The sequence below is a fragment of the Myotis nattereri genome (assembly GCF_964212035.1).
Source record: "Myotis nattereri genome assembly, chromosome: 16".
Classification (NCBI taxonomy): Eukaryota; Metazoa; Chordata; class Mammalia; order Chiroptera; family Vespertilionidae; genus Myotis; species Myotis nattereri.
This window is the reverse complement of record NC_138091.1, coordinates 34,980,072-35,007,628: the sequence shown is the minus strand read 5'-3', so window position 1 is coordinate 35,007,628 and position 27,557 is coordinate 34,980,072. Positions and strand designations below refer to the sequence as shown.

The following is a 27,557-nucleotide window of genomic DNA, read 5'->3' as shown; positions in this document are numbered from 1 at the left end:
GGGAGAGGGGGGGCTGCGGGAGCCAGCATTCCAGGCCCAGGGGAGGTACGTGCAGAGGCCAGGCAGGTGGGGAGGACACGTGAGCTCGGAGACCCTCGGGGAGCTCGGCTTGGCCGGAGAGAGGGCAGCGGCGGGTCGCGAAGGCTTTGTACACAATGAGGTGGGTGAGCCCGGGAGAAGGACAGGGCAGGGGAGAGCAGTTCAAGCTGTGGATGCAGAGATGTCAGAGGGTGACTGTTTAGATCAGTGGTTCTCAACCTTCCTAATGCCGTGACCCTTTAATACAGTTCCTCATGTTGTGGTGACCCCCAATTTCATTGTTACAAATTGAACATAATTAAAGCATAGTGATTAATCACAAAAAAATATGTAATATATGTGTTTTCCGATGGTCTTAGGTGACCCCTGTGAAAGGGTCGTTCGACCCCCAAAGGGGTTGCGACCTACAGGTTGAGAACCACTGGTCTAGATGGTACTGGAGACCAGGAGAGAGAGCCAACTGGGAGCTTACTTGGAAGTGATCAGTTTGTAAGATGGCATTAGCAGCCACAGTAGCAGTGGAGATGCCCTGTACTGACGGAGGGAAAAGAAAGAGGCCGAGAGAGGCCTCGAGAAATATACTGAGGCCGAAGATGAGGAAAACTCAGGGCAGGAATTGAGAAGTGGCCCGAGGCAGTCATCAAGCCAGGAGAGCGTGGGAAAGCAAGATCAAGGTCACAGGGCGTGTGCACAGGGCTGGTGCTGGGCTGCAGGGACTTGGTTGACAGCGTTGAGGTAAACCGGCGAGTGGCTGTGGCAGTTGGGTGATCTCGGGGCAGAAACAGGAGGAGAGAGGAAAGCTGTTGCAGGGACCTTTAGGGTCTGACTGCAGGAACTCAAGAGGTTTCTTCAATGCCGACCACCACTGAGCCATTTTCTGAGAGTGAGAGACACGATGGTGGGGAAGAGATCTGAGAGAGGAGCGTTCGAAATAGTGTCCATGAAGAAGGAAAGAGACTGATTTCAAGGTGATGGACTGAGCTATGTACCCCACTAAATAAACAGCACATTAAGTCTTACTATATAACTAGCAATTCTATGAAAAAAAAAAAAAGTTAAAAAGAATATATAAGCTCTTAGAGGACCAGAGACCTGGGGAGTCAATAAGAGGATGAAAATAGACTGGGTGCCCCAGCAGCAAGCAGGGGCCGCCACGGGATGGCTAACGTCTAGGCCAGTGGTCGGCAAACTCAGTCAACAGAGCCAAATATCAACAGCACAATGATTGAAATTTCTTTCGAGAGCCAAAATTTTTAAACTTAAACTATATAGGTAGGTACATTGTTATTAACTTCATTAGGGTACTCCTAAGGCTTAGGAAGAGCCACACTCAAGGGGCCAAAGAGCTGCATGTGGCTCGCGAGCCGCAGTTTGCCGACCACGGGTCTTAGGCTGAATGGAGAATTCATTCCTTCAGCAGTGACTGCAGACCCATGAAGGGCTGGACCCTGTTCTAGGCACTGGTTTCTGCTGCAAACGATGCGTGCCACCTGAGACGAGGAGAAGCGGGCGGTAGGGACGTACCGGACTGCCAGGCTCACTGGACAGGGGAGGCCCATGTGCAGGGGCAGCAATCTGACCAGTCTGTGATTTTCCCTCAGCAACCGCAGTGAGAGCAGAGTTTGACCTCAATTTGGAATTCTGCTGAATGGGGACAAGGGAAGCGTAAACAGGGGTGGTGGGGTGGGGGAGGTAATGATATTAGCAAGAAAGCAGTCCAGCCGGTTATTGTAGAGCCGGACTGGCAAGTCGCACATGTGACCTAATTAGACTCAGTGGTCAGCAGCCGTCACGGAGGCCAGAGCTAACACTGCCTCAGAGGTTCGACGTGTTTTGACGTGGACTTTCTCACAGCTGAACGTGCATCAAGGGCGTGTTAAATGCGGGTGCTGATCCAGCGGGGCGATGTGGGGTCTGGGATTCTGCATTTCTGATCAGCAACTGGGTGCAGATGGTGCTGCTGGGTCGTGGACCACGCTGCGTAGTAAGGTTTGGAAAGGCTCTGCTGTTCTGGGGGGGGGGGGGGGGGAGCCGAGTTGCACTATGGGACAGCTCACCGGCGGCGGGGTGCTGGGGTAATTAATAAACCAATAAGTTGATGTCACCTTCTCAGGAATTCTGCTAGAAGACTGACATGTTGATAGCTTGAAATTGGCCATAGAGTTTTTACACGACAGCAATCCCCAAATGTTACAAATCAGGGCTTTTCCCGCCTCCCTGCAGAGAGCTGGGTGTTAAACCTCTATCAGTGAGTCACTAGCTAAACCTGTAGAAGAGCGAGGCATACTGGGCTGCAGGGTCAGGGGTCATGAGAGCATGCTCCATGCAACCTTGGTAAGTGGCCAGCAGGCCGGTGGCTGCACTAAAACCACCATCTCTGGTGCCTGACAGGTAAACACTGGCTGTCACCTATCTTATGCGCCCCCCACAGAAGCAGGGTTATGGGGGGGGGGAGAGAGAGAGAGACTGAGAGAGGCTGCTACGGCCAAGGGTGACTTGCCAGAAATTCCCACCTCACACGGCACTGTATTTCCCCGGCTCTCTCTGGGCAGCAGGCTGACGGGCATGGGCGTGCTCGCTGCCCCGTCCAGGCTGGGCTGCCCCGCCGGCCATGCTTCGTCTGCAGTTCTAAACCGTGAAAGGTGATTCTCAGCAACGGCAGAGGGAACCAGGCTAACCGCCCTCCTCTCTGCTTTACTTGCTGGCCTTGCAGGCTGTGGCAGAGTGTTTGGGAAATAAAGCACACCTTCCATGGCCCAAGAAGGCCCACGGATCCCCTCCGTGGCCGCTGGGTGCGGAACATGCAGTCCCTCTGCCTTAAAAGGGCGTCTCCTATTTTTTTGACCCCTGGGTCATTCTGTTTTAATTTCCTCTCTCATTTCTTTTTTTAATTTCATGAACCTGCTTAAGGCCACAGAGTCTCCCCGGGGCCCCCAGCTGTCTGGCAGATGGCTCGCTGCCAGTTTTGCTCAGTTACTGACTGTCTGCGCCAGGCTGAAGTCTCAGCCCCGAGTGCAGGCACCTCCGATCCGCTTGCTGGCTGGCTCTCAGGTGCTCCAAGGGGCTTCGGAGGAAGCCGACCCACAGCGGCTCCAGCCCCTGGAAGGGCAGCTCCGGGAGTGACCCTGGGGACACCAGGCCCTGGTTTATGTGAACTGGGGCCGGCCAGGGCCCCAGAGATTCAGGGGAAAGGCTGTGCTCCGAGTGAGGTTCAGAAGGGGGAAAGTGCTCCTGGCTTCGGCCAACTTTCTAGGAAAATGGGGTGAAAGCCCCAGCAGTAGCAGAGCTGCCCCTCACCTGTGGGCCCAGGTGCGAGAACAAGGCACGATGAGCAGCTGCCACAGCTGGGAGCTCTTGGTGGGGGGAGCGAGAGGGTGTGCACGTGTCTGGACCTGCACGAGGGAATGGACGTGACGTGGCGTGGCAGCGTCCTCCCCTTCTAGGGGCGAAGGGGCGTGGGAGGAGGCTGGGCCTCAGAGATGGCTGGCCGTCTGCCTGGCCTGAGCAGGTACTTGCTGCCTCTAGCTAAGCTGCTTCTCTCCCTCTCTTGCCTCCATCCTGTTCCTTTGCCAATCAGTATACAAGCACTATGGGCAGGACGATGCTAGCACTGTGGGGAGAGAGGTGAGTGCAGAGTCTCTTTCCTCCTAGTGCAGGAACACAGGGACTAAACGGGAGGGGGAAGAAGAGCGGGAAAAGCTTAACTGCTGACCCCCGGTACCCAAATGCCCCGGAGGATCCGCCGGGAAGTGAGACCGTGGGATAACATTCGTTAGGCGTTTCAAGCCCTGCCCAAGTGCTTGGACCCTCAACACCTCGCTGGTCCTGGTCCCCGCCCCAGGGTTGTAAGTTCCTCCTCTCTGGGATCCTCTCTCCAGGGGGCGTGGGGAGCAGGGATGGGGCAGTTCACAGGAAAGGAAAGCAGGAGCGGGAGGACTGCGCGACCCTGTATGCGTTCCGCTGAGCTCAGGAAGCTGGGAAGCAGCCTGCGGGGCAGTCTTTTTCAGGCATAAAGGCGGGGCTCCCGCAGCCACGAGCCGCACAGATACCCAGAATGAGGAGGTGCTCTGGACAAAGAGGGCAGCTGTCCTGTGACCGTGTGGAGATGGAGGTCTTTCCTAAGTGCGTGCTCTCTGTGTGTGTGCACGTGCGCGTGTGCGTGCGTGCATGTGTACACCTGCTTGCTGGGGCAGCGCTCACCCATCACCTAAGGATGTTTTCTGCCTGCTCTACAGATGCGGGAAGCCACCCCAGGCCTGTTGCTGGGCTCTCTCAGAGGCAAGACAAGGGCGAAAGGCAGCATAAGAGGAAACTGCCTGGCGGGCTCAAACCATCCCTGCCTGCTTCATGCCTGCTACCCCCCCCCCCACCTCCCGAGGTGGCAGGCCCCCCGATACCTGCCATTCTGGGAAGCCTCCAGGGAGGCAGGAGCAGGGGTGCGGCCTAAGCGCTCAGTGCCGAAGGGCTGCTGAAAACCTCCGAGACGCCAACGTGGTCCCTTCCCCTGGAGAAGGTGCCCTTCTGGGAGCCACTTACAGGATACTATGTTCATGACAATTTTTTGTATGAATTATTCCACCGAGGACGGGTCCGTTCCACCGGGAACTCCCCTTTCCACAGGGTTTCCCATCCCCGGAAGCTTCCCCAGGGGCAGCAATCAGAGAGCTAACTGAAGAAACAAGCAGTTAAAACACACACACACCCTCTCCCGCCAAAGAAGCTCCACACCAGCAGGTGCCAGTCGTGACCAAGTCCGGCGAGGAGCGTGACGCCACGTTACCTGTTCCGGATCCCACCACGTCCCGGCTGGGCGACTCGGCCATGGCGTCGGCGAGCCGCTCCCGCAGGCCCTCCTCGGTGTGCTCCATGGAGGACATGTGCCGCAGCCCGAAGCCCTCGGGCCAGCTCCCACACACCTCCAGCAGGGTCACGCTCCGGTCAAAGGTACCTGCAGCACACGGGACATGGCACATGAGTCCATGCTGGCAGAGCCCCTTCTATTTGTCTACCCACCACCAACTCCCTGCCCTGTCCAGGGGCCAGTTAGCTCTTCTCCAGGACAGACGAAGGAGAGAGCACTACAAACCACGAACGTGGGGCCTGGACAGGTAGCTGGGTTGATTAGAGCATCGACCTGATACATCAAGGTCGCAGGTTCGATCCCCAGTCAGGGCACATACGAGAACCAACCAATGAATGCATCAATAAGTGCATCAACAATGAGTCAATGCTTCTCTCTCAAAATTAATTAACACACACACACACACACACACACACACACACACACACACACACACCATGAATGTGTAGGACAGAAAGCAGCAGCTATGCCTCTGGTCAAAGTGTAGACCTCCAGGAAATGACCTCTATGATGTCGCTGGGTGAGTGGTTTTTCAACTGTTTTCTGAGCAGCGACAGGGTCCTTCTGAAGTCTCCAGGAACGGCTTCAGGGACTAGGGGGTCCCACAGATCGGCCCTGATCGTTGGCCAGGCCTAGGGACTAGGTCAAGGGCAGCGAACCTCCTTCCCAGGTTCAACCAAAACACCTCTGCTTGTCTCTGTTTGATACAATACAGCTTCCCTTAAGATTCATTTAAAACAGGAGTTATAAAGCGTAAACTTAAACTTTCTAAACCACTATATCCCATACCACACCTCCTCATTTTCCATTTGAACTTCAGAGAAGTTATGGCCCCAAATCCAACAGCACGCTTGTGGGCGACCTGGTTCAAGAACTCCGATCTCTGTTATTACCATGTAATAACTACATGCGGTGCCAGGTGGGTCCTGGAAATACCAGGGGGAACACTGGGTAAAGGATATGATTGTCTTTATCACATGATCTTACTCATATATGGAATCTAATGATGAGAACAAAATAGATGCAGAGAAATAGAAGCCTGGAACAGACGGACGAATTTCAGAGGGAAGATGAGGGTGGGATGTGTGGTGGGGAGTGATTAACTGGGGAACTTATACACATATACACACAGCCCATGGACACAGGCAGTGGAGTGATGAAGCCCGGAGGGGCAGGGGCGGGGTGGAGGGGGTCAGTGGGAAAAACAAAGGAGACATCTGTAATACTTTCAACAATAATGATAAATTAAAATAAAGCTACCCTATATAATAAAAGCCTAATATGCAAATCAACTGAACAGCAGAACCAGCAGAATGACCGGTCGCTATAACGTGCACTGACCACCAGGGGGCAGACGCTCAATGCAAGAGCTGCCCCCCCCCCCCCGCAGGCCCCAGGCCAGCCAAGGCGGGTGCCAATGGGCCCCCCTTCCCCATTCCCCTGCCGGTGACCCTGCAGAGGGAGGTGACCGGCGATGGAGGTGGGGGGCAGGGCTAGTGAGCGGGTAGTGCCAGGCTGGCCAAGGCGGGTGCCAGCGGGGGCCCCACAGATCAGCCCTGATCACCGGCCAGGCATAGCGACCCTATCCGTGCACGAATTTTGTGCACCGGGCCTCTAGTAAATAAATAAATAAAAATAAAGTATATGATTGTCTAATCACTATGCTGTGTACCTGACACTAATACAAAATGTTCCTGAATGTAAACTGTAATTGAGAAATATAAATAAAAGAACTGAGATCTCTGATGTTTGGGGAACTCATTCTGCTCCGTGGCCATCGCCTCCCAGCCTCCAAAGGCTGAGCACACCTGGGGCCCCATTTGGGGGATGCCAGCAAGAGTTGGGTGACAGCACCTTCAGCAAAGATCTCCCCTTAATCTGAAGCTGCTCCCACATTCCAAAACGTACACGGTGCTCTGCCAAGGGCCAGGGTCAGCTTCTACACGCAAGCTCACTTCAAAGTCCCCATTTAAATTATTCTGCTTTATTATACGGCGAGTCTTCTGTGAAAGCTTATTTCATCCACTCTCTCTTGGAAAGAGATTACAGTCCTGCTCTGTTGCTTTAAGCACATGCCATTTCCCCGGCGATTAGGTAACTGAATCCACGGCATTTATTGGGCTCGGTTCCTGCCAGCACCAGGAAGATGGGGGGAAAATGCAAATGCCAATGTTCCCCGAGTTAAAAGTACACGCGACGCACACTCTTTATCAGGCCTTGCTGCTCCTCTTTGATCAGCCGTCAGAGACTATCTCCCCGCGGCAGCCGGGACTGGGCAGCGTCAGCGCACACTCCCTGCCAATGACAGGTGGTAATAGAGAGGGTGCGAGCCCTGGCCCCGGCAGGCGGCCCTGCCTCTGATAATGGCCGCAGCATTGAGGTGATAACTGTTCGTAAACACCCCGATAGTCAGTGACTCCATACATCAGCAAAGAGGGCCAGAGAGTCCCGAGCTCTCCTGCCCAGACAAAGGCCGCAGCCAGCCCGCTGGGATTTGTGTGTGTGGCAGGGGTCACCATTGGCTCCTGAATGTCATCAGCCACACTGGGCTTTGATTTATCTCTTGCCTAATTGTAGGGGAGATGCCTGATGCTGGGGGAGCTGGTAGCATCTGTGAATGCATCTCCCCAAGAAGAGACCCACCTGGGGAGTGGGTGCCCCGGGACCAGCTTCTCAGGTAGGACCCCCGAGTGAGGAGTTGCCCTGTAGCACCTTCTCTGACCACCAGGTAGGGTCAGGACATGGGTCTGGGAGTGAGGCGTCAGGCGGTGGGGTACTCTGAGTGACAGCCCTCCAAGGGCTTGCCCTATGCCCAGCCCACAGCCAATGCTCAACCAGCATAGCAACCACTCAGAGGTGCCTGGTGCCCGAGGACACACAGGGACTGATGACATAAGTTTTCCCTTCCATGACCCACCCACTAAGCGAAGTGAGGCAAGCCCCTCTATCTCCTTTTCCCATCTCTGAAGTGGAGCTAATAACTCTTTGTCTCCAAGGAGGGAAGAGGTTAAGCAAGGTTCATACCAGGAGTCGATGCTCTCTACCGCTGCCCCACTCCTAGTTGCCAAGTTCAAGATCTGAAGCATCGCTGTTTCTCTGAAGGGTCTGCCTGGGAAATCATGCCTAGTGATTTCCAGAGTGGGGATCAACCATGAAATGTGGGCGCTCCTCCTCCCGGGACAGTCAGGGCTGAGGCGATGGCTTTCATATGGGCAGAGACGTCCCAGAGCCCGGGAAGGGAAGGGAATGGCCTTCTCCCATCGATTCACAAGCCCAGGTGCCTGCTTCCAGGAAGGTGCTCGGTCAGTGTTGGTGCGCCCCGTGCTTAGAGGTCAGGGCAGGTAAGCTGACAGCAGGGCCAAGAAGAACATCCGAAGCCCAAGCAGTAAGCAAACAAGAAACTCCAGCAAGAGTTCTAGCACGAAGGGTTCCGGTGAGAGGGTGGGTTCAGGTGGTGAAGGCCAGAGAGTCTGCAAGAATTTTAAGAGACAACGCAACGGCATGCAGGAGAGGAGCATCGTGAGCTGGCGGAGATGGAAGTGGGCCTGGGCTTAAGTGCAGGCTCGAGCACACGTTAGCTGCGTGGCTCTGGGCAAGTTCCTTACCCTTCGAGCCTCTGATTCCTCACCCATAAAACCGGCAAAACAACCCAATCCTGTAGGGAGGGCTGTGGTGGGGATCTATTAGGGGAAGTGCTGCACGTGGCGAGGGCTCTGCACGTCCGTCCTGGTGCGCTCACTACGCATGAGTAATAACAGGTGTGAACAACTTTATGCCACTTGAAGCATCATCATCCATTTTCATGATCACAGTGACCCTGAGGGGTCATGCGGGCACCACCCTGGTTTCCGAAGCTCAGAGTGATGGGTGGCAAGCCCCGCGTCCCCACGTGGAAGGTCCGGAACACAGGCTCCTCCTCCTCAGCCGGAGCTTCTACCGCTGCTCCCTCAGCTGCGCCTGCGGGGAGAACTGGTGGACGAGAAAGCACCTGTCTCTCCTCACTTGTTCTGAGGACGCTGGTCCCGTCAACCAACGCCTGTTAAAAGTCCCTCCCACTCCCACCGGAGGGTCATGGCAACGTGGATGAGTCATTTTGTCTGGTGGACAACACACGGGAGAGAGAACACGGAGAGAAGACCCGTTCTCTCCTGGCATGGGCATGGACGGGAAGTTGTGGGTAAGAGGTTGGAGATACAAACAATGTTCCACAAAGGAGCACTCGATTGTCTCTACCGACCCGAGAAGCCACAGAGGGGATGCAATTAGTGGTCCTGCTTCCGCGCTAGGAGTCCCAGCAGAGGCCTGCCATGCCCCTTCCTCGGCGTGCCTCCCACCCCTGCCAGTGCCAACGAGGACAGCAAAGGAGCTCCGGGAGTCTGCCCGCCCTGGAGCGAGAGAAGGGCTGCAGGTGCGTGCGTGTCAGAGGGGCTGGGGTCGAGAGGCCAAGCCCTTGGAGGGTGAGGCCACCTCCGAGCTCTTAGGCAACTGCGTATCTCGCCAGTGTTGTCGGCACAGCCATCACTCAGCTGGCCAGTCCAGAGACGCTCCGTCAGATGGGCTGGCCCTTTGAGTCCCATTACGGGGGAAGGGTCAGTTTCAAGGGGAGAAGACACTTAACGCAGGCTGTTTGCGAAGCACAGAATACGCGTACTGAGAAGCAAAGATCTTTTGCCGAGGCCCCGCTCTGCTGTTTGCAAAGCCCTCTCACGTTTGTTATTTCAGTTAACTCGCACATTCATCGAATATTGATTAGTGTCCACTATGATATGAGTCAAGCACAGCACCGAGAGGTATGGAGATACAAAGGGAGCCAGAAAAACAATAACAATAAGGCTCATGGTCCTCTATGCACTCTGGGAAGCTGCGATTATTGCCATTTCCCAGATTTACGTGTTACTGAGGCTGAGAGAGGCGAGGTCGCGCCAGGTCTCCGGTTCTGAGTGTAACAGTCTTTCCCCGATGCCTCCTGGAAAGCCTTGCCCTCACGGGCTGCCTCCCGCCTTGTGGAGCCTTGAGTAACGATCCAAGTTGTAAGGAGCACTCTTTCAGAAAGCCGGGCTGTACAAAAGGCCCTTTACCTTTTGGGGTAAAGCTGATGACAGCTATGAGCTTACCCCCAAAATGTCTGCATACATAAAATTATGTAAGCAATTCTGGGGTGCTCACAGATCCCTCTGAAGTCTATCCTTGGATCCCAGGTTAATTAGATCAGTCCCCTGGCGTTATTCCCATTCTGCCTTTATCAGTCTCGTGGTCTGCTCGCTAGCCTAGCTTAGACGCTCCTTGGCCGCACCGTGCTTGCTCAGCCCATGATGTCTATGGGCTGATTCTGACCATCTGAGATGCTGACAGGGACTTTAGGGTCAGTCCCCATTGAGTGTGGTCCCAGAGCCAAACCTCAGGGTCAGGACTGGGAGGAATGAGATGGAGATAGGCAGAGAAAGGAGCGAGAATTAAATAAGAGAAAGGAAGGGGATGATACCCGAGCAGAAAACAATGTCACAACATCATGCCACTGCCCTCGGGGCACTTATTTCAGATCCGCGATTCTGGGGATCGGAAGAACCCGGACAGTCTGCACAGAGAGCCAGCCTCGCACCGGTGAGCCTCCTGCATCCTGCTTCCCAGCACGGCATCCTGTGTTGCACTCTCCCCGGAGGAGAAATGGGTCAGGTTATTGGGTTTCACACACCCGCTGAAGGCACGCTGTGACAGCTGGCAGGCTGGCAGCTGCCGGGCTGCGAGGGGGGCACGTGCCCTGCCTTTTGTATGCCACTGTGGAGGGGCACGGAAGCTCAGGCATGGCGGTGGCAGGCGGAAGATGGGATGTTCCTCTGAGCTGATAGTGTCTAATCACAGCCGGGCTATTTAGGAGACCGTGGCACGGCCTCCGTTTTGCATTAATTAGGTTCGGCCCAGGGATTTGGAGTTGATGAGAGCCTGTTGATCAAATTTCCAGCCACCAGGGAGGCCAGTAGCAAGAGCAAAACTTGTAATTAAACAAGGTTATTCAAGAAGTAAGCCCTTCTAGGTGAGAACTCATGATAATAATGATGTCCACACTGCCAGCCAGTGTGGCTCATTGGTTGAGCGTCAACCTATGACCCAGCAGGTCAGGGTTTGATTCCTGGTCAGGGCACATGCTCGAGTTGTAGGCTCGATCCCCAGTGGAGGGTGTGCAGGAGGCAGCCGATCAATGATTCTCTGTCGTCATTGATGTTTCTATCTCTCTCCCTCTCCCTTCCTCTCTGAAATCAACAAAAAAATTATTTTAAAAAAATAATGTCCACACTAACTAAGAAATGACCCAGGCATGATGAAAGCAGCCGCTGGAGCACCTTTGTGCCCCCTCTCCAAACGGAGCTAGAGCCCGGTGCTGGGGGTGGTGTGATGAGGGGGGCAGGGGCTTCTTTCTCTACATGACAAGTTGGTTCATAAAAGCACAGGCCGAGAAATGACATTTGCTTGGTTACTGGGTGTGGCTGCAGGAATATTTCACTACGTCAACATGCACTGTATCACGACTAACAGAAAGTGGGGCACTAAGGAAGGGTGGGGAAATATGAGGACCCCACATGTCCTTCTCGGTTCTTTAGGGTGGCTCTCGAGATGAACCCCACATGCACGGACATGGGACAGAGCAAAGGGACCTAGAGCCCAGCAGCCGTTTATGACTCAGATTACCTAACGTTCACCCCACCTGTGACGTTGTACCGCGGTTGTCCTCTATTCATCCATGTGGCTCTGGGGTTTGGATTTTGGGGTGAGGTCATTTTGAAAGGATTTACTATTTTAGTTCGGAAGTAAGAGAAAGGAAAGGTACCAACAAAGAAGAAAATGCTAACGTTGGCAAGCCAGGAGATGCTGGTGTCCCAGATGTGGTGATGGTATGCACATCTGTTCTCACAGGCCCTCGTGGTTCATCAGGGGTCCGTGAACAGACAGCCGTGTGCGGCCAACACATCGAAGGGTCCTGAGCCAGGGAAGGGGAGCTCCACGGTAATGGAGACACCAAGAATTTCCATGCAATTTAACATAGAGTAGTCATTTTGACACCTTCCACAACTCATGCTTTAAAGGTTAGAATGTAGATTGTAAATCAAGACATCTATGTGATGATTGGGATTCTCCCATTAACTTTTCTGGTTACCCTGGGTCTTAATTTCCCCACTTACCACATGGAGGAAAACTATGGAGTTCAATGACATAGTTTCAATGTAATTTACAATAATACACGAACAGGGTAACAGTGCATGTATCCTCGGGTAAAAATGTACCAAATCGCATTTCCTTACGAACCAGCTAACACAGTCAAGCAGTCACACCTTAAGAGTCTAAAACATTTTAAAAAACATAATTAAAGATACACGGTAAGCAAAAGACCTGGGTTCCAATGCCATCCCCTGCTACTGTCTCATTGGATGACCTTGGGTAAGTCATTTAGCCTCTTTGGACTTTGCTTTTGTGACCTACTGCCGTGGGTTAAATGGCGCCCCCCTAAGAGCTATGTCCATCCCGGGATGTGACCTTATTTGTGAATAGGGTCTTTGCAGATGTAATTAAGGATCTCAAGACAAGAGCATCCTAGAGTTAGGGTGAGTCCTACATCCAGTGACTGGTGCCCTCATGAGAGAAAGGAGGGGGCGATCCTAGACCCAGAGGGAGGAGGCCCCGTGAAGACAGAGGCAGAGGTTGGACTTATGCTGTGACCAGCGGTGGAACACCAGGAGCCACCAGAAGCGGGAAGAGGCACAGAGAATTCTCCCCTGGAGCCTGAGGAGGGAGCGTGACCTTGCTGACGAAATCCTGGCCTCCAGAAATACGAGGGAAGAAATTTCTGTTGTGTTGAGTCACCAAGTTTGTGGTGATTTGTTATGGCAGCCACAGGAAAGTGACACACCTGCCTGTAACCAGAGAAACTAGTGTTTGCCTTCTGGGGCTGTGTGAGCACCTGCTAAGACGCACATGAAACAGGCACAGGGTCACACAAACACAGAAGGCTGCCTTGGGTTCCGTGCGCTCCTCGTAGGGGATGCAGGATTCTGGGAAAGGACTAGAAAGTGAAGAAAGTGACTGGGGACACCTCTAGGCCAGATGACAAGCAGCTAGAGGAGCGATACATCAGCTACTAGTCTGGGAGCTCCATCCCCAGAGCTGAGTGGTTCTGTGTCATCACACAGCAAGGGCCTTCACGGGGAGGCACATCTGAGGGGGCACGTGTCCCCCACTTCTCTGAGGACGCCTGCAGGGGGCACAGGAGAGCAGGGGGAGTGGCCTCTTAGCTCCGAGGTTGGGTCCCTTATATCCCCTGAGCTTCCTACATAGGGTGGGGGTAGGACATCTCAGCTCACTACATTCTTTAATGAATAAACAGAATCATACTCAACACAGGGAAGGATGATATGAGACAGGCTGCTGGTGACGGGAATATTACTGGGATAAACTATCTAAAGGGCGATCTGGCGATGTGCATTAAGAACGTTTGAAAAATGTGCCCACTCCTGACCTAGGAATGCCAGCCATTTCCAGAAATCTAGCCCAAGTATATAATCTAGGATGCCAGCAAACCTTCATGCATAGAGACGCTCGATGCCGCTTTAATACAGCCTTACAACAAGGTATTTGTTAATTATCTTTCCGGCAGTGGAATATTATGTAGCCATGAAAAAATGTTTATAACAGAGGAAATTTTTAGAGAAAAGGTGAAACTAAAGAAGCAAAACAAAATTGTACGGTTAGCATCGCCAAACTATGTGAAGGAAACATAGAAACCATTTTAAATGACTCACGACCAAAGGTTATTAACTACGGTTGCCTCTGGGTAGTTGGGTTATAGGGGACTCTTCTGTTTATTCCTTTCTATATGTTTCCTGAAACTTCTGTCATCAGCATAAAAGAAACAAACATTAAGAAAAAGCTGAGAGAGAAGAAGAAGAAGAAGAAAAGGCCCTGTGACAGACACCCTCATGCTGGGACCTGGACAGAAAGCCCCCGAGAAGCGTTGGAGGGGAGGGTCCGACTTCGCTGAGTTGCCTTCCGACAAGCCCTGTGCCTGCCTCAGCTGGGCCTACAGCTCGACTCTTCCCCCAGTGGCCCTGGCCGGCTGCACGCGATGTTGACTCATCCCTGTGTACGTCTGACTTATTTCCTCTTAATCACACCAGGAATGTGCACCAACTTGCGTGAAAAATGCCACAAAGAGTTCCACCTCTCTGCAAATGTCATACATCAGATCAGAAAGGGCCTGGGAGCAGCTCTGGAAGGAGTTGATTTTTAAATCAAGTCCCTTTGCCCGTCACCTTTGTCCCTGCCCTGCCCTGCCCCCTTCCGTACCGCCACTGTCCTTTGGTTAAACCAGACACAGTTTCCTGGGGGACACCTCTCATGACTGTCAAGGAAGGTCTGAGCCCCCTGCACATCGTTAGGTCACTGAGCAGGGCCCCCCACCTGCTGCCTGGGAGCCCGAGAGGTCGGTCAGCATTGCAGGTCCCAGGAGGAGAATTTCCACCGGCTCCACCTCAGCCAGGAGAGGCCCCCCAGCCAGGCCGACACTGGCATTTCCCAGACGGGATCCTGAGACCCTCTCCTCCTCGGCTTTAAGCCTGGCGCAACCAAGATCTCGCCCCATCCAAGAGGGGAGGCAACCGTCATTTTGCAGGATGTTCTGGCTGCTTCTGAGGAGGGAGAGAGAACGCACTTCTCGCGACAAGGCTCAGAGTTCACCGCAAGACAAGCTGTGTCCTCGGAAAAGCTGCACCGCCGCGGACGGAAAAACTTCATGGAACAGTATCTCTCGAGACAAGCACGCACACAAACCGGGTTTCCTAGGACCGTGTCCAATTCCCAATAGTCACTCTCTGATCAGATCAGATATCAGGAAAGGCAAGAGAACTCACATTCGTTGAGCGTCTATTGTGTGCCAGGCATAGCCACTCTATGCGCATCACCTCACGGACACCGCCTCCCGCCCCCGGCCCCCCCCCCCCCAACAAGTCTATGAAGTTGGGGCTGATATTCCCATTTTACAGATCAAGAAACTGAGACAGAGAGAAGGAAAAGTTTTCTTCAGATGACGCTACCAAGGGTATCGTCAGAATTCTGGTTCTAGGTTCCTCTGGCTCCAAAGCCTATACTTTGCCCATTAAAATCCATGCTGAATTTTGATTTTGAAAATACGGCCAGAGTACCAGTAAGGGGGTCTTCAGCTCAGTCTTCCGATTCCAGGATTTTCAAGTGGTTCTTGCTGTTGGGCTGTAAGGGGATGGTGGAGGGCGGAGGGGAGGGGGACCAACCACAACCCTGTGTTTGTCTTACAAGAGGTTTCAGTGCTCAAAGAAGCCACATCGGAGGCTCTCAGCGGAGGCCTGCGCGCTGCTCCACGCCTTTGCTACTCAAAGTGAAGGCCCCGCCCCAGAGTAACACATCAGAAGCCGCACTGGGTTCGGATCCCCAGGCATCTGTGTGCCACTGACACTGCCCACCCTGGCCCATCCCCCAAGCATTTCCAGCTGTTGGTCCCTTCAAGTACATCTGGCTCCAGCTACTCATTTAAAGATGTCCTACCCCCAGGAAAGTGAAGCGGGGGGAGGGGACAGACATGGGCTGTGACAGAGGCAGGGACAGAGGAAACCTTGGTCTTGCCAGTCAGCTCCATTCCATCCAGTGACCATTCAACTGCCTCTCCTTCCCTCCTCCCTCCTCACCCCACAGCTCAACCCTCAAACCACCCTCAGCCGCCAGTTCCCTGGCCTCTCCCCTCGGATCCAGCCTTGTGCTAAGTGTTAACACAAGTTCTAGGGCCTGGGGTTAACACTCTATTAAGCAAACGGAGTTCGTACCTCCCGCTAACAGGCCAGGAGCCAACTGGGAGTATGGGGCACCTCGAGGCCTCTTGTCTGCAAATTGCGGAGGGTGGGCAGGACGTGGGTTGTCCCTGCCCTTTCCCCTCCGGCCTGGCTGCCTATAGGAGAATAGGTTCCCCTGGCTGGGGAATCCTAGTGTGCCTTGTAAAATGGCACTTCATTAGTAAGTGTGAAAATGCCCAAATAACTGTTAGTCTGGGGTCTCACCATGCGCCAAGGTTGGCGCCTGTGCGTAAAGCAACTCCTAGAACGAGCCTGGAGCCGGGGCCAGGACTCCCTTCACTTGTACTCCACTGGGGCCAATCAGGATGTTATTCATTTCCCTCGCTGAGAAGGAAGTTCAAAAAGGCCAGGAGCGCCTCCTCTACCCCGTCCCTGTGCGAGAAATGCCAATCCCTCCTACGAGGAGGAAGCAATATATTTTATGTCGGCTACACTCATGCAAGGGGCACGTTTACAGAGCCGGCCAGAACAAGCGTGTGTGTGTGTGTGTGTGTGTGTGTGTGTATGTATGTATGTGTGTGTATATATATGTGTGTGTGTGCACGTGCAGAAACCTATCTTTTTATCTTTGGACCTAGGGTACACACTGGGTTAGAGGAAGATCAGAGTCATCCACATGGGGGAGGGGGAAAGCCCAGGCGCCAAGGGGCCTCGAGGAGGGGCCCGGAGACCTCCTGTTACTGTGTCAGACAGACTCGGGCCTGTCATCCAACCTTGAGTTAGGGCTAACAGCTGAATGAAAGAATTAAGTTCTCATTGTGCTTCATTTGAGTTTTAGAAATGCCTTTAGGGTTGAGAAGCTACTAGATACAGCTTTCTCATGTCCCTCAGACTGTTGTCATTAACCCTTCTGGGCCTCCCTTTACAACAAAGAGGCCTGGATATGAGCTCTACACTCCTCTAATGTAGGAAGTGTCCTCCTCCCTCTGACCACGCCCCCAAGGCCTTGCTTTGCTCCCTCTGCTCCTCAAATTTTGGTGCTACTGAGGTTCTACTCTTAACCCTCTTCTCTACTTTCTCTGTTCAATTTGCCCGGGGGAGGTCACCCACACTCATGTTCACAACTACCACCTACATGCTACTGACTCGCCAAACTGCACTTCTAACTCCATTCTCTCCCGGCTCCAAATCCCTCTGTGTCAGACCACATGTCTTCACTTCATGTTCCTCGGCACCTCCAACTCAACATGCCCAGGACCCACCCATCACCCTACGGTCCCCCACCTAAGTGAATGGCAGCACTGGTTTCTCAGTGGCCCAGCCAGACTCCTCAGCCCCATGCCCAGCTCACCGGGAAGCCCTGTGGATTTTACTTTCTGCGCCTCTGTCCCTACTCTTCTAGGCACTGGGCTTAGGCCCTCATCAGTTCTCACTGGGATTATTCCGACAATCTTTAAACTGGCCTTTCTGCCCCTTAACATAGCTTCCTGCCCTGTGGCTCAGCTGGTTGGAGCGTTGTCCCGAACACTAGGAAGTTGTGGGTTCGATTCCCGGTCAGAGCACATACCCAGGTTGTGGATTTGATACCAGGTCTGGCACACACAGGAGGCAACCAACTGATGTTTCTCTTTCTCTCTCTCTCTCTCTCTCTCTCTCTCTCTGTCTCTCTTCCTTCCTCTCTCTCAAATCAATAAAAACATCCTCTGAGGATTTTAAAAAATCATAAAAAAGAGAGAGAGAAGAGAGGCAACAAACTGACGTTGTTTAACCTGCAGAAAACAACGATACAGCTGCAATTCCAGGATTCAAACATTTAAAGAGCAATTTTGTGGAAAAGTAAATAGATGTGGGTTTTGTTTGTTTACTTGTTTGTTTTGTGGGACACCAGGACACAGGGAGAAGGAGCTGCCACATTTCGGACCAACAAGACAAGAGGGGCCAGCTGACCCGACAAGTGCCTCCTGCAGCAGGACTCAGGCTCACACTCCTCCGCGAAGCCCCCTGGAGCCACCTGGGCGGGCGGTCCCTCGCCGCACCTGCACACCCTCTCCCATGGTGTGGCGGGGACTGTGACACTGGTCTGTGTTAATGCCTTTTCCTCAGCTTAGCACTCCGAGCATTTGGCCTCCTTTTTGTGTTCACAGGGTCTAAGAGAGGCAGGAGAGGAGATGGTTAAGGTCCCGGGCTTGGCGGCCCCTTTCCTGCCACTTAATAGTTGCATCGTGTTGAGCACATTAGGTAGCTCTCACATCTACAAAGTGGGAATAATACACCATTCAGGCCGCGGCAAACGTGCTCTGCAGAGTGCCTGGCACGCAGTGAGCGCTTTAAGGCACCACTAGTCCACTGACCCTCCCAGCGACCCTGCGAAGTTCTCCCATTTCGGAAAGAAGCTGAGGTGCAAAGAGACTTTGCATTCGGCCACCACGCAGGACCCTGGGGCCGGGATTTCAGACATCTCATAGCTTATTCCTTTCAGGCATCTGAAAAAAGTTTTGTCCCTGGTTTTTCAATCATGCTAAAGTGATCTGACAATAAAAGGAAGTACTTCCTTCTCCGGGGGAATACAAATGTTCTTTGTGAATTACATCACCTCTTCCAAAGGAATTATCTTATCCATCAGGAGAGAAGCTCAGAGCTCACGAAATCAGTCTAGCACTGTGCTCCCTACGCCATCATCGGGCTCCATAGACCTAAGTCAATCGCTTGGCTTCAGAGGGGATTGTGGCCCTACATACACCACGGTCACCTTCTCGACGGCAACTGCCGAATGCGGAAAAGACACGATGCTCAGGGGCATGACCAAGCCAACACCCTCGGCCTTGTAATTCACTGACCTCCACACCCCAATGACTTTGACCTTCATTCCAGCAACTCACTCACCTGGATCTTGCAGTTGGCACTTCCAGTATTTTAAGCAAGAAATCCCACATTTTGATCATAAAACTTCCTATGTGTCTATTTCTCTCACTTCCTTATTCTTACCAAGGAAGCGCCTGAAGCCCTCCCTATCACCCCAGTCCACTGGCTTCCTCCTGGTGACACCTTTTCACCATCCATCCTGGCGTTCAGGGCTCACGGATCCAATAACACCCTCACCACCACCCCCCTCCCTGCTCCTCCTGGTCTGCCCGCCACACCCCCTGCTTTGCCAGCCCCATCCAGGATGAGCCATCCGACCATCTGAAACCTCCGTCCTACTCCTGGGCTGCTGAGCCACACCGGAGAAAACCACACACACTTATGACACATCAATCAGCCAGGCTTCCCTGCTCCTCGGCCTTTCCCCCCATTTGTTCCTCGTCAGTTCCCTCCTGCGTCCCCCCTCGTCTCAAACGCCCCACACCTGTCACAACTCTCACCCTCATTCTCAGCAGATGCCTGTCGACTAACTGCCTTTGGGATTTCCTTTGAGTTCTTTCTGTTAAAGATTCAGAACTCCATGCATCTTACAGTGACCTCAGTGTAGGAGTGACAAGCAGAGGACACAGCCCCTGCAGAACCGCCAGCCAGCCGCCAGGCAGAGCGGGAGAGAAGTCTCCTCAGACACCAGGAACAGCATGGGGGTGTCGGCCGGGACCGGAGAACAGCTCTTGCCGCCTGTAGTTTCCCACTGAAGATGTTCTGGGTTTTCTAAAAAAAATTTTTTTTATTTTGCCCTTGTCACTTCCACTCTCCATCACAGAGCTGGTGCCGTGTGAGGCTGAGTGGTATCCGAAGGTGGAAGGAAAAGATGATTATAATGGCCCCTGCCCCCGGCGATGGGTTATAATCCAGATTACCCTGTGCCGCCTCCAGAGGAGAAGGGACAGAGCAGTAACCATTCCCGTGAGATCACACATGTGTGTGTGCTTGCATGTGTGTGTGCTTGTATGTATGTATGTGTGTGTGTGTGTGTGTGTGTGTGTGTGCCTATTCCAGAGTCATCCCAGGAGCCAGAAAACACCTGTCCAAAGTGATAAACAAGGTGCTCCCGAGACACCACAACTCTCTGCCATGGGTGCCATGCAGGTCTCCAGGCTCGCTCCCCCACGCCCTGCCTTGTCCCTCTCGTTAAGCACAATGAGCCTCTTTCTGTGCCTCCAGTGGACGGGGCTCCCTCTCAGCTCTGCGTCTCCATTTCCGCCTTGCTCAGGCTTGATGGTATGAGCAGAACTTCGGGGCAGCTCTCCCGGCCCCCCTAGGTTAGGTCAGGGGCCACGCAGTGTGCTCCAAGTCCCTGGAACCTACGCCATCACAGCACACTTCAGGGCACTGCTGGTCCGCCTGCTTCCGCTTCTAGAATATGAGCCCCACCAGGGCAGGGAGACCGTCTGCCTGGTTCTCTGTGGGATCCCCACCTTCTCTAATGTCTCTACGATGACCAGAGAGAATCGGGGTTTTAGATTTGGACAGAACATGAGTATCGATGCAGAGATGGAAGAAAGTCCTGGTGAAGGTGAGGCTGGGCCCAAGAGGGACATTCTCTCTCTCTCTCTCTCTCTCTCTCTCTCTCTCTCTCTCTCTCTCTCTCTCTCTCTCGGGGATACCCAGGGTTGAAGCTGTAGGTTTCACAATGCAATGGCTCCAACTCAGCACAGGGTCTTGGATGAAGGGGCCCATGTCTCTTATACAGCAGAAGCAACTGGAAGGAGGCTGGCCCTTTAAGACCAAGAGGATTTAACGTCAGAGGATGATGCAGGCAGGTAAACTCAGGTTCCTCTGCGTAGCAAGGGTTCACGTGTTCAGCTCCTACGAGACTCTCAGGCTCAGATCAGTGCTCCCTCGGGTTGGAGCTGGTGCTCGCCTGGCCTGCATCCTCAGCCTGCTCTCCAGCCTCCTGCTCTCTGATCTTATTACTGACCCTTGCCTCTCTTAGCCCACCCAGGACCTCCTTGCCAAGCAGACTTCATCTGGCTAACGAGACCCAAGCCTGCATCTAGCCAGACCCCCAGTCCTTCTGGAATGAGCTGACTTAACTAACCTGGCACCAAACAAAGCCCTGGAAGAGAAAGGGGGGAGGCAGGGCAAACAGAGAGGATGCCCCATGGAGGCCGCAGAGCTGAACTGAGCAGAGAACTCTGCCACAGATCTGCTTTCCTCGTTCCAGGCATAATGCCCAACTGGCACTGCTCTCTGAGGAATTAAGCTGCTTTTGACTGAGCCTGAGGATAATCACAAGTTCCTAGAGGATAATATTGAGAAGGGAACTGCCAGGAGAGCTATCTGCTCACACTCAGACCTGGTGGAGGGACGGCAGTGGGATGTAGGTCATGGTGCCATCCAGCTGTTTGGCACAAACCTCTGCACACATGCCCTCCACCAGGACGTCTCAGCTGGGCTACCCGGCAGAATCAGCGGGGAGCCTTTCAAATGTATGGAGGGGCAAGTCCTGTCCCAGATCATAATCTGGGTTTCTGCAGCATAAGGCTGGGACCTGGGCATCTGCATCTTTACAAAGCTCCCCAGGTGCCTCGGAGGCACTCCCTGCTGCCACAAACCAGGACCAGACCAGGGCAGTGTGCCTGCTTCGGCCAATATGTTGATAAAAGACTGTGGCAGAGCTGACGGGGGGCAGGGCAAGCAGAGAGAGGGCCCCACACCGTCCAGTTTGCTCAAACTGGTGCCAACCCTCCATGATTCGACCCACCCCAGTGCCTGGCATGCTAGGAAACTGGGATGAGGTGGCTAAGAAGAGGGTACTTTCTAGAGCAGTGGTTCTCAACCTTCCTAACGCTGCGACCCTTTAATACAGTTCCTCATGTTGTGGTGACCCCCAACCATAAAATTATTTTCGTTGCTACTTCATGACTGTAATTTTGCTACTGTTATGAATCGTAATGGAAATATCTGATATGCAGGATATATTTTCATTGTTACAAATTGAACATAATTAAAGCATAGTGATTAATCACAAAAACAATATGTAATTATATATGTGTTTTCGGATGGCCTTCGGCGACCCCTGTGAAAGGGTCGTTGGACCCCCAAAGGGGTCACGACCCACAGGTTGAGAACCGCTGCTCTAGAGTGTGCAGGGATATTCTCATTTTCCTTTAGAAGAAAACCTCCTCCTGCGGTGCCTGGATGGGACATCTCTAGCCCTCGCTGCACTTGCTTCTGCAGGGCAGTGTCACCTCTGTGTGCCCAGTGCTGTAGCCGGTGACCAACACGTGCCTGCGGAGTGGGCAACTGAGACCACCTTGAGGCCTGGCCATGCAAGCGACTGGCCCAGAGAGGAAGGGGCATGAGGAAACTCATCAGGACGTATTTGATTCAATTGGTGGAATCAATTCCTCGCCCACACCCTCACCGTCTGCACTCCCCTTCCCTTCGCTGTATCATCCTGGTGAAACCACAACCCCGTTCAGTCCAGTCCCCATGCAATTACTTGTAGCTATAAAAAAACCACACCCTGCTAACCAGTCTTGCTTTAAAGTTTCCGATGACTACCTCCACGTGGGCCTTGAACGCTGCCCTCTAATCATATTTCCTCAGTCCACTCGCTCTCCCGTTCTCCTAGATGACGACTTCATATTTGCTCCTCTAGCCTCAGGCTCTCAATACCTTCGCCACCATTCTCATGTTCAGCTGAGGACTTATTACTTTCCCAAGTAAACGGAAGCGATGAGGAGGGGATTTAAAGTCCCACCGCTGCATCTGCCCACCCACCTGATTCTGAGTGCAGGCCTCTCCCTTCCCCCACCGAGGTCAATCCCTCCACCTATGCACTAGACCCCACACCCTCATGTCATCATTATGTTAATCTTTATTCCATTCAAAGAAAGAAAGAAGCTCTTGACCCTACATCCTCCTCTAGTCCCCACCCCATGTCTCTCCTTCCCTTAAAACTCCTAGAAAGAGATGTCTACACTGGCCGCCTCTAATTTCCTCCCTCCCTTCCTCCCTTTCTCTCTTTGAACCCAGTCAGGGTGGTGTCCCCACCTCTCCCCGGAAGCTGCTTTTCCAAAGTGGGTGACCTTCACATTCATCTCCTCACGGGGCTTCCAGGGTACCCTCCTCACCTGGCCTCCCCCTCACCTCTCTAGCTGCTACTTCTCAGTTTCTTTTGCTGACACTTTTACTCAGCTCCTCAACCTCTCGGTGTTGAGAACTCCAAGGTTACATGCAAAGCCATGGTCTAGTCAAGAAGGGATTAGTCAGTCTTCCCACTGCATTCTTATGGCCTGGGGGCCCTCGCTCACAGGACCAAAACCTTTTCTTCCTTGTCTTGTCAGGGGGGCCCTGGGGACAGAAGGAGAGGTGGACACTGGGGGCCAGAGGTATTCAGGCCGAGAGCTGCACAACATGACCGCCGACCATCAGCTTCTACCACCTCCACTGAACAACCTTCCCAGGTCACAAGCTGCCTCCTGAGTAATGAGTCTAAAAGCACATGAGGAAGTGGGGGAATCAGATGGGTTTCTCCAACTTTTTAAAAAAATCAAGATGCTAAGCTTTGGCTCACTGAGAAATAGAGGAGAGGATGTGACTGCCACGAAGGAGAGAAACAGGGTTCATTTTATCTGGAATTCCCGCCCCTCCGTCCCTTGGTAAGGGCACTAGACAGGCTTCCCATTTGAGGATTGATAAGGATTTGCCTTGGGACACTGAAAAAAAAACACACAAAAAAACCCCCACCAAAAACTTTTCTCAGCATCACAGGGGAACATGTCCTCTTCCTGGGAAATGGGAAAGGCATTACTCAGGGTGAGGGCAGGAGGACCTCCTCCCACACAGCCCTGCTCGGCCAGATCCCCCAGATCCCGTGGGGACCAGCCGCCTCCTGCCCCTGAGATGGGCCTTCTCCTGATGGTGGGGCTGCGCCTGCCGCACAGCTCCTAAGGCCCCTACCTCTACTCAGCAAACAAAGCCAGAAAAACATCTGCTACTCCTAACCCTCCGCTTCCCCAAAGAAATGATTAAAAAGTTAAAGAAACACTTCCATATGGAAGAATCCTATCCCAACAGGTCACCACAAAGATACTTCAAACACAATAAAACAGGAAGAGCTAAAAAAAGCAGAGAAGTTCACAGAGCCCACACAATCTTTTACATAAGAAAAAAAAAAAAAAAAAAAAAAGAGCCACCCTGGCCTTACTCGGCCAGAACTTTACACAGTTCAGAACACCATTTGGCAGCTAAGTATGTCCTTAATCTGCTCAATTTGCTTATTATAGTAAAGGTTTAGAAGAATTTGAGAGTGGTGGCCAAAAATACTGCCATAATCTCTCTCCCTAAAGTAAACTCAGAAAGTGAATTAACTTCTTCAACTGAAATATTTCAAAGCTGGATGCCACGCCCCCCACCCCACCCCGCCCCAGCACCCCATCCCGAGACCAGCCACAGTCACTTCAAATCAAAACCACTCGAGTGGAATTCAAACATTGATCGGACACCTAAAGTGAGCCGGGTCCAGTACTAGTCACCAGGACCCAAACGGAAGCGTGCCGTTCAACCTGCCTCTGAGGTGCTTACAGCAGGAAGGGCTCCTAACTCAGAGCCCAGAGCTCCGATGGGAGGGACCGGGCAGCGAGTAGACACAGCACAGTGAAGAGCACAGCGCGGGCGACACACAGACCTGGCTGCTCGCATCTTAGCCCTGCGGTAGCCGGGTGGCACTGGGCGAGGCCCCCACTGAGCCGCAGTTCCCTCACCGGTGAAATGGAACGCCCTTCCTGGCAGGGTTGGTCTGAGGATGAACAGAAACACACAGTGGCACGCCCGCCACCCATTGTGGATGCCAGGGAGGCGTTTCTGTCTCTAAAGCCCCGAGAAGTGCTGAAAGGCTTCAGCTAGGAGCCCTGTGGATGCGCAAGGCCGGAGGGGAGGAACGGGACCAAACAATGACCTCTGAGGAGTGAGAGCAAGAAAGAAAAAGAAAATGGGAAATACCCGTTTTCTTTGGAGCTTAACACAAACAGAGGCAGTTCATACGGAGCTTGCAAATCACAGGCCGAGGGAAGCCTGCCAGGAGCGGGGCGGAAAGGTGACGGAGCACTTTGCTCCGAGGGGAAGGCCCGGGCAGGCGCTGGGCAGGGCTGAGCCCCTCCAGGAGGCTGCAAGCCGACTTCTTTGCTCTCTCCCTTGGGCCTTAAATTGCTTCCTGAGGGGAGGACCTGGCTAATGGTTTATTTACAACAGGAAGAAGTCATTACCTTGGAGAACTCGGACTCATAGACCTTGCCATTAGCCAGCAACACAGCTCTCTCCACCCATAACCCCCAAAGATATATGAACCAGCAGCCGCCCCCATGGAAGAAGGTGGGCTGCACTCTGCTCCCGCCCACCGGGGGTCAGGGGGTGGTAAACGCAGCACGAGAGGGGGCCTGGGCAGCGGCTCCAGGCTTTGAGGTGGGAAAGCGTTCACGTTATTTTTTGGTTCTGCCGCTGCCTTTTTCGTGTGACATTGGACCCTTGTTTGCTCTGGGCAAAATGGCACGACACACTCATGCCCCAAATCTAGCTTCCCCCAAAGAATGCCATCGGTAACATGACAACAAACAGCAAACGGAGAGAGGAAAATCCTTGTGGGTGAGCGGAATGGAGCACCCGGGACAGCAGTGTGCGCAGCCAGGCTCAGAGTGACACCTCGCCCCTCCGAACGGGAAAGCCAGGGTCCCCGTTAGAGAAGAACTGGCAAGGGGGTGGGCATAGGTGAGTAAGCTTTCTAGAAAGACCCACAGAGGACTAGTCGGAAGCCCTCTATGGGGAGGAGACTGACAAGAACAAGGAGAAAGACGCCTAAGGGAATGCAGGCTGTCTGATCTGATATTTAATATCCAAGGACTAAAGGCAGGAGAGGTGCAAAAAGCTTAATAGTATTTGTAGTTCAAATTAAAGTGTTCAAAGCCCCGTTATAGAGAGCAGGGTAATGTATGCAATGACATCTGGGACTGTAATCAGCAAAGCGCTTTCAAGAGCTGCCAAAGCAAACAGCCAAATAACAAATCCACTTTACAGATCATCAATCTGGCCCTGGACTTGCCAAGGTAAATAGTACAAGGCTGAAGTTTGCTTTGCAAACCAGGGAGCTGGGCGTCTAGCAAGGCCTTGATCCCGAGCAGCACCGGTGGGGCAGTGCCTCTGGGGCCTCCCTCGCGTCAGCAGAGCCGACAGGCCCTACATCGGAGCAGAAAGTGCAGAGGAAGCCAGCAGCACAGGCTCTGGGGGAATCTGTGCAGCCCCCTGCCATTGCTGAAGGCGAGGTCTGAAGACAGTTGTCTACCTGGTAGGTGGCCACAGCTGCGAGGCTGGGCGGCGCCCACTCAGGTGCCCGCTCTGCAGCCCAGACTCTGCCAGACTGAAGTGTATGGATTTCTAAGAAGAAAACCCGTCCAGAGTCGCTTTTTCTCCCTCTCTTCTAGTCACGACGAAAGGCCATGAATTCCTGATGCTAGAAAGGCAGAATGCAGCATCCGGAGACGGACCCTGGGCCAGGATGCTCTCCGGGACAGCAGGCTCACGGGGACCCTACTCTCTGCTGCTTCTGAGCCCGGAACAGCCCTGAAGGAGCCGTGGCAGAGGGCCGTCCCGCGTCCTGGCTCAGTCTCTCAAATGGGAAAAGGGGCCAGACCTCTTGGTCAGACCCAGGAGACGTCAGCCTTACCAGCCCAGAAATACAGGCCATTTCTCTTCTCCACCCCAAACCGTCTTCTTGCAAGATGACTTAGTCCCCGAAGAGCAAGATCATGGAGATGTGTAATTACATATTTATTTATGCAATTATTTGTTTAATGTCTGTTTCCCTGCCCGTGACTGGGCTAATGGCTTCCTGATTGCCCGGGTCTCTCCATTATGGCATCCCCAGGGCCCACTGCCGTGTCGAGGCCACAAGAGGCCCCGCTGAGGGTTTGGTAGCTGAGAGGGAAAATGAATGAGAACCACCATGTACTGAGCACCTAGTGTGTGTGTGGATGGTCCGCCTGACACGTTGCTTTGCTTATTTTTCACTTTCAGTCATATTTTGAGTTGGTTTCAGGTGTACAGACAGCATAGTGGCTACACAATCACTTTCCATAGAGACCCCCCCAGATATTTGCAATACCCAACTGGCGTCATGCATAGTTCCTGCAGTATGATTATTATTACTTTAAAAAACTTTTCATTTTTCAGTTACAGTTGACATGCAATATTATATTAGTCTCAGGTGTACAACCCAGTGATTGGACGTTATTTAACTTATTAAGTGATCACCCCGATGAAGCCAGTACCCACCTGACACCGTGCTTAGCTATCACAATGTTACTGACCGCATTCCCTGTGCTGTACTTTACATCCCCGGGACGATTGTGTAGCTACGAATTTGTACTTCTTCATCCCTTCATTTCCTTCTCCCAGCCCTCCAATCTGCCTCCCTCCGACAACCACCAGCCCACTCTCTGTTAGACACGTTGGTTAAACCTTAGTAAGAGCTTTGTGAGGTATTACTACTACCCCGTTTTCCAGATGAGGAAACCGAGGTGCAGAAGGCCAGTACTCACTTAAACTTCTTTCGATGCGCCAACATTAATTAACCGGCAATAACTCTGTTTGGGGGGACATGGCTGGGTGGATGGCCCCTACACCTTGCATCTTTGCATTTCTCACCGTGTGGGGTTCAGCAAAGCAACTAAAGAAATACCTTTTGAATCACTGGCAAGGAATAGCAGTCTAATCTGTTTACATTATACCTGACTATGTTAAGGAGAGAGGGCAGAAACATCTGTTTGGGGTGAGAGGGGAAGAAGAGGTAGTCCCCAAAAGTCAGGTGCTTAGACTGAGGACACGTTGTAAATCAGCTCCGGAAAGCAGGGCTCAGCAGGCGAGGGCAGAGGGGATGGCCCCCCTCTCTGCACCTGGGAGGAATTTGCTGCTCTGAGGGTTTTCATGGA

The 27,557-nt window shown here is 53.0% G+C and overlaps 1 protein-coding gene across 4 annotated transcripts in view; it reads right to left on the bottom strand.

Moving 5' to 3' along the window:
- Positions 1-27,557, bottom strand: part of BCAS3 (BCAS3 microtubule associated cell migration factor) — a 472,069-nt gene that overhangs the window by 16,226 nt on the left and 428,286 nt on the right. For all 4 annotated transcript variants that reach the window (XM_081108786.1, XM_081108785.1, XM_081108787.1 and 1 more), the window contains one exon: positions 4,820-4,987. In XM_081108786.1, coding sequence (XP_080964912.1) covers positions 4,820-4,987 — 168 coding nt within the window. The remainder of the gene's footprint in view (positions 1-4,819; positions 4,988-27,557) is intronic.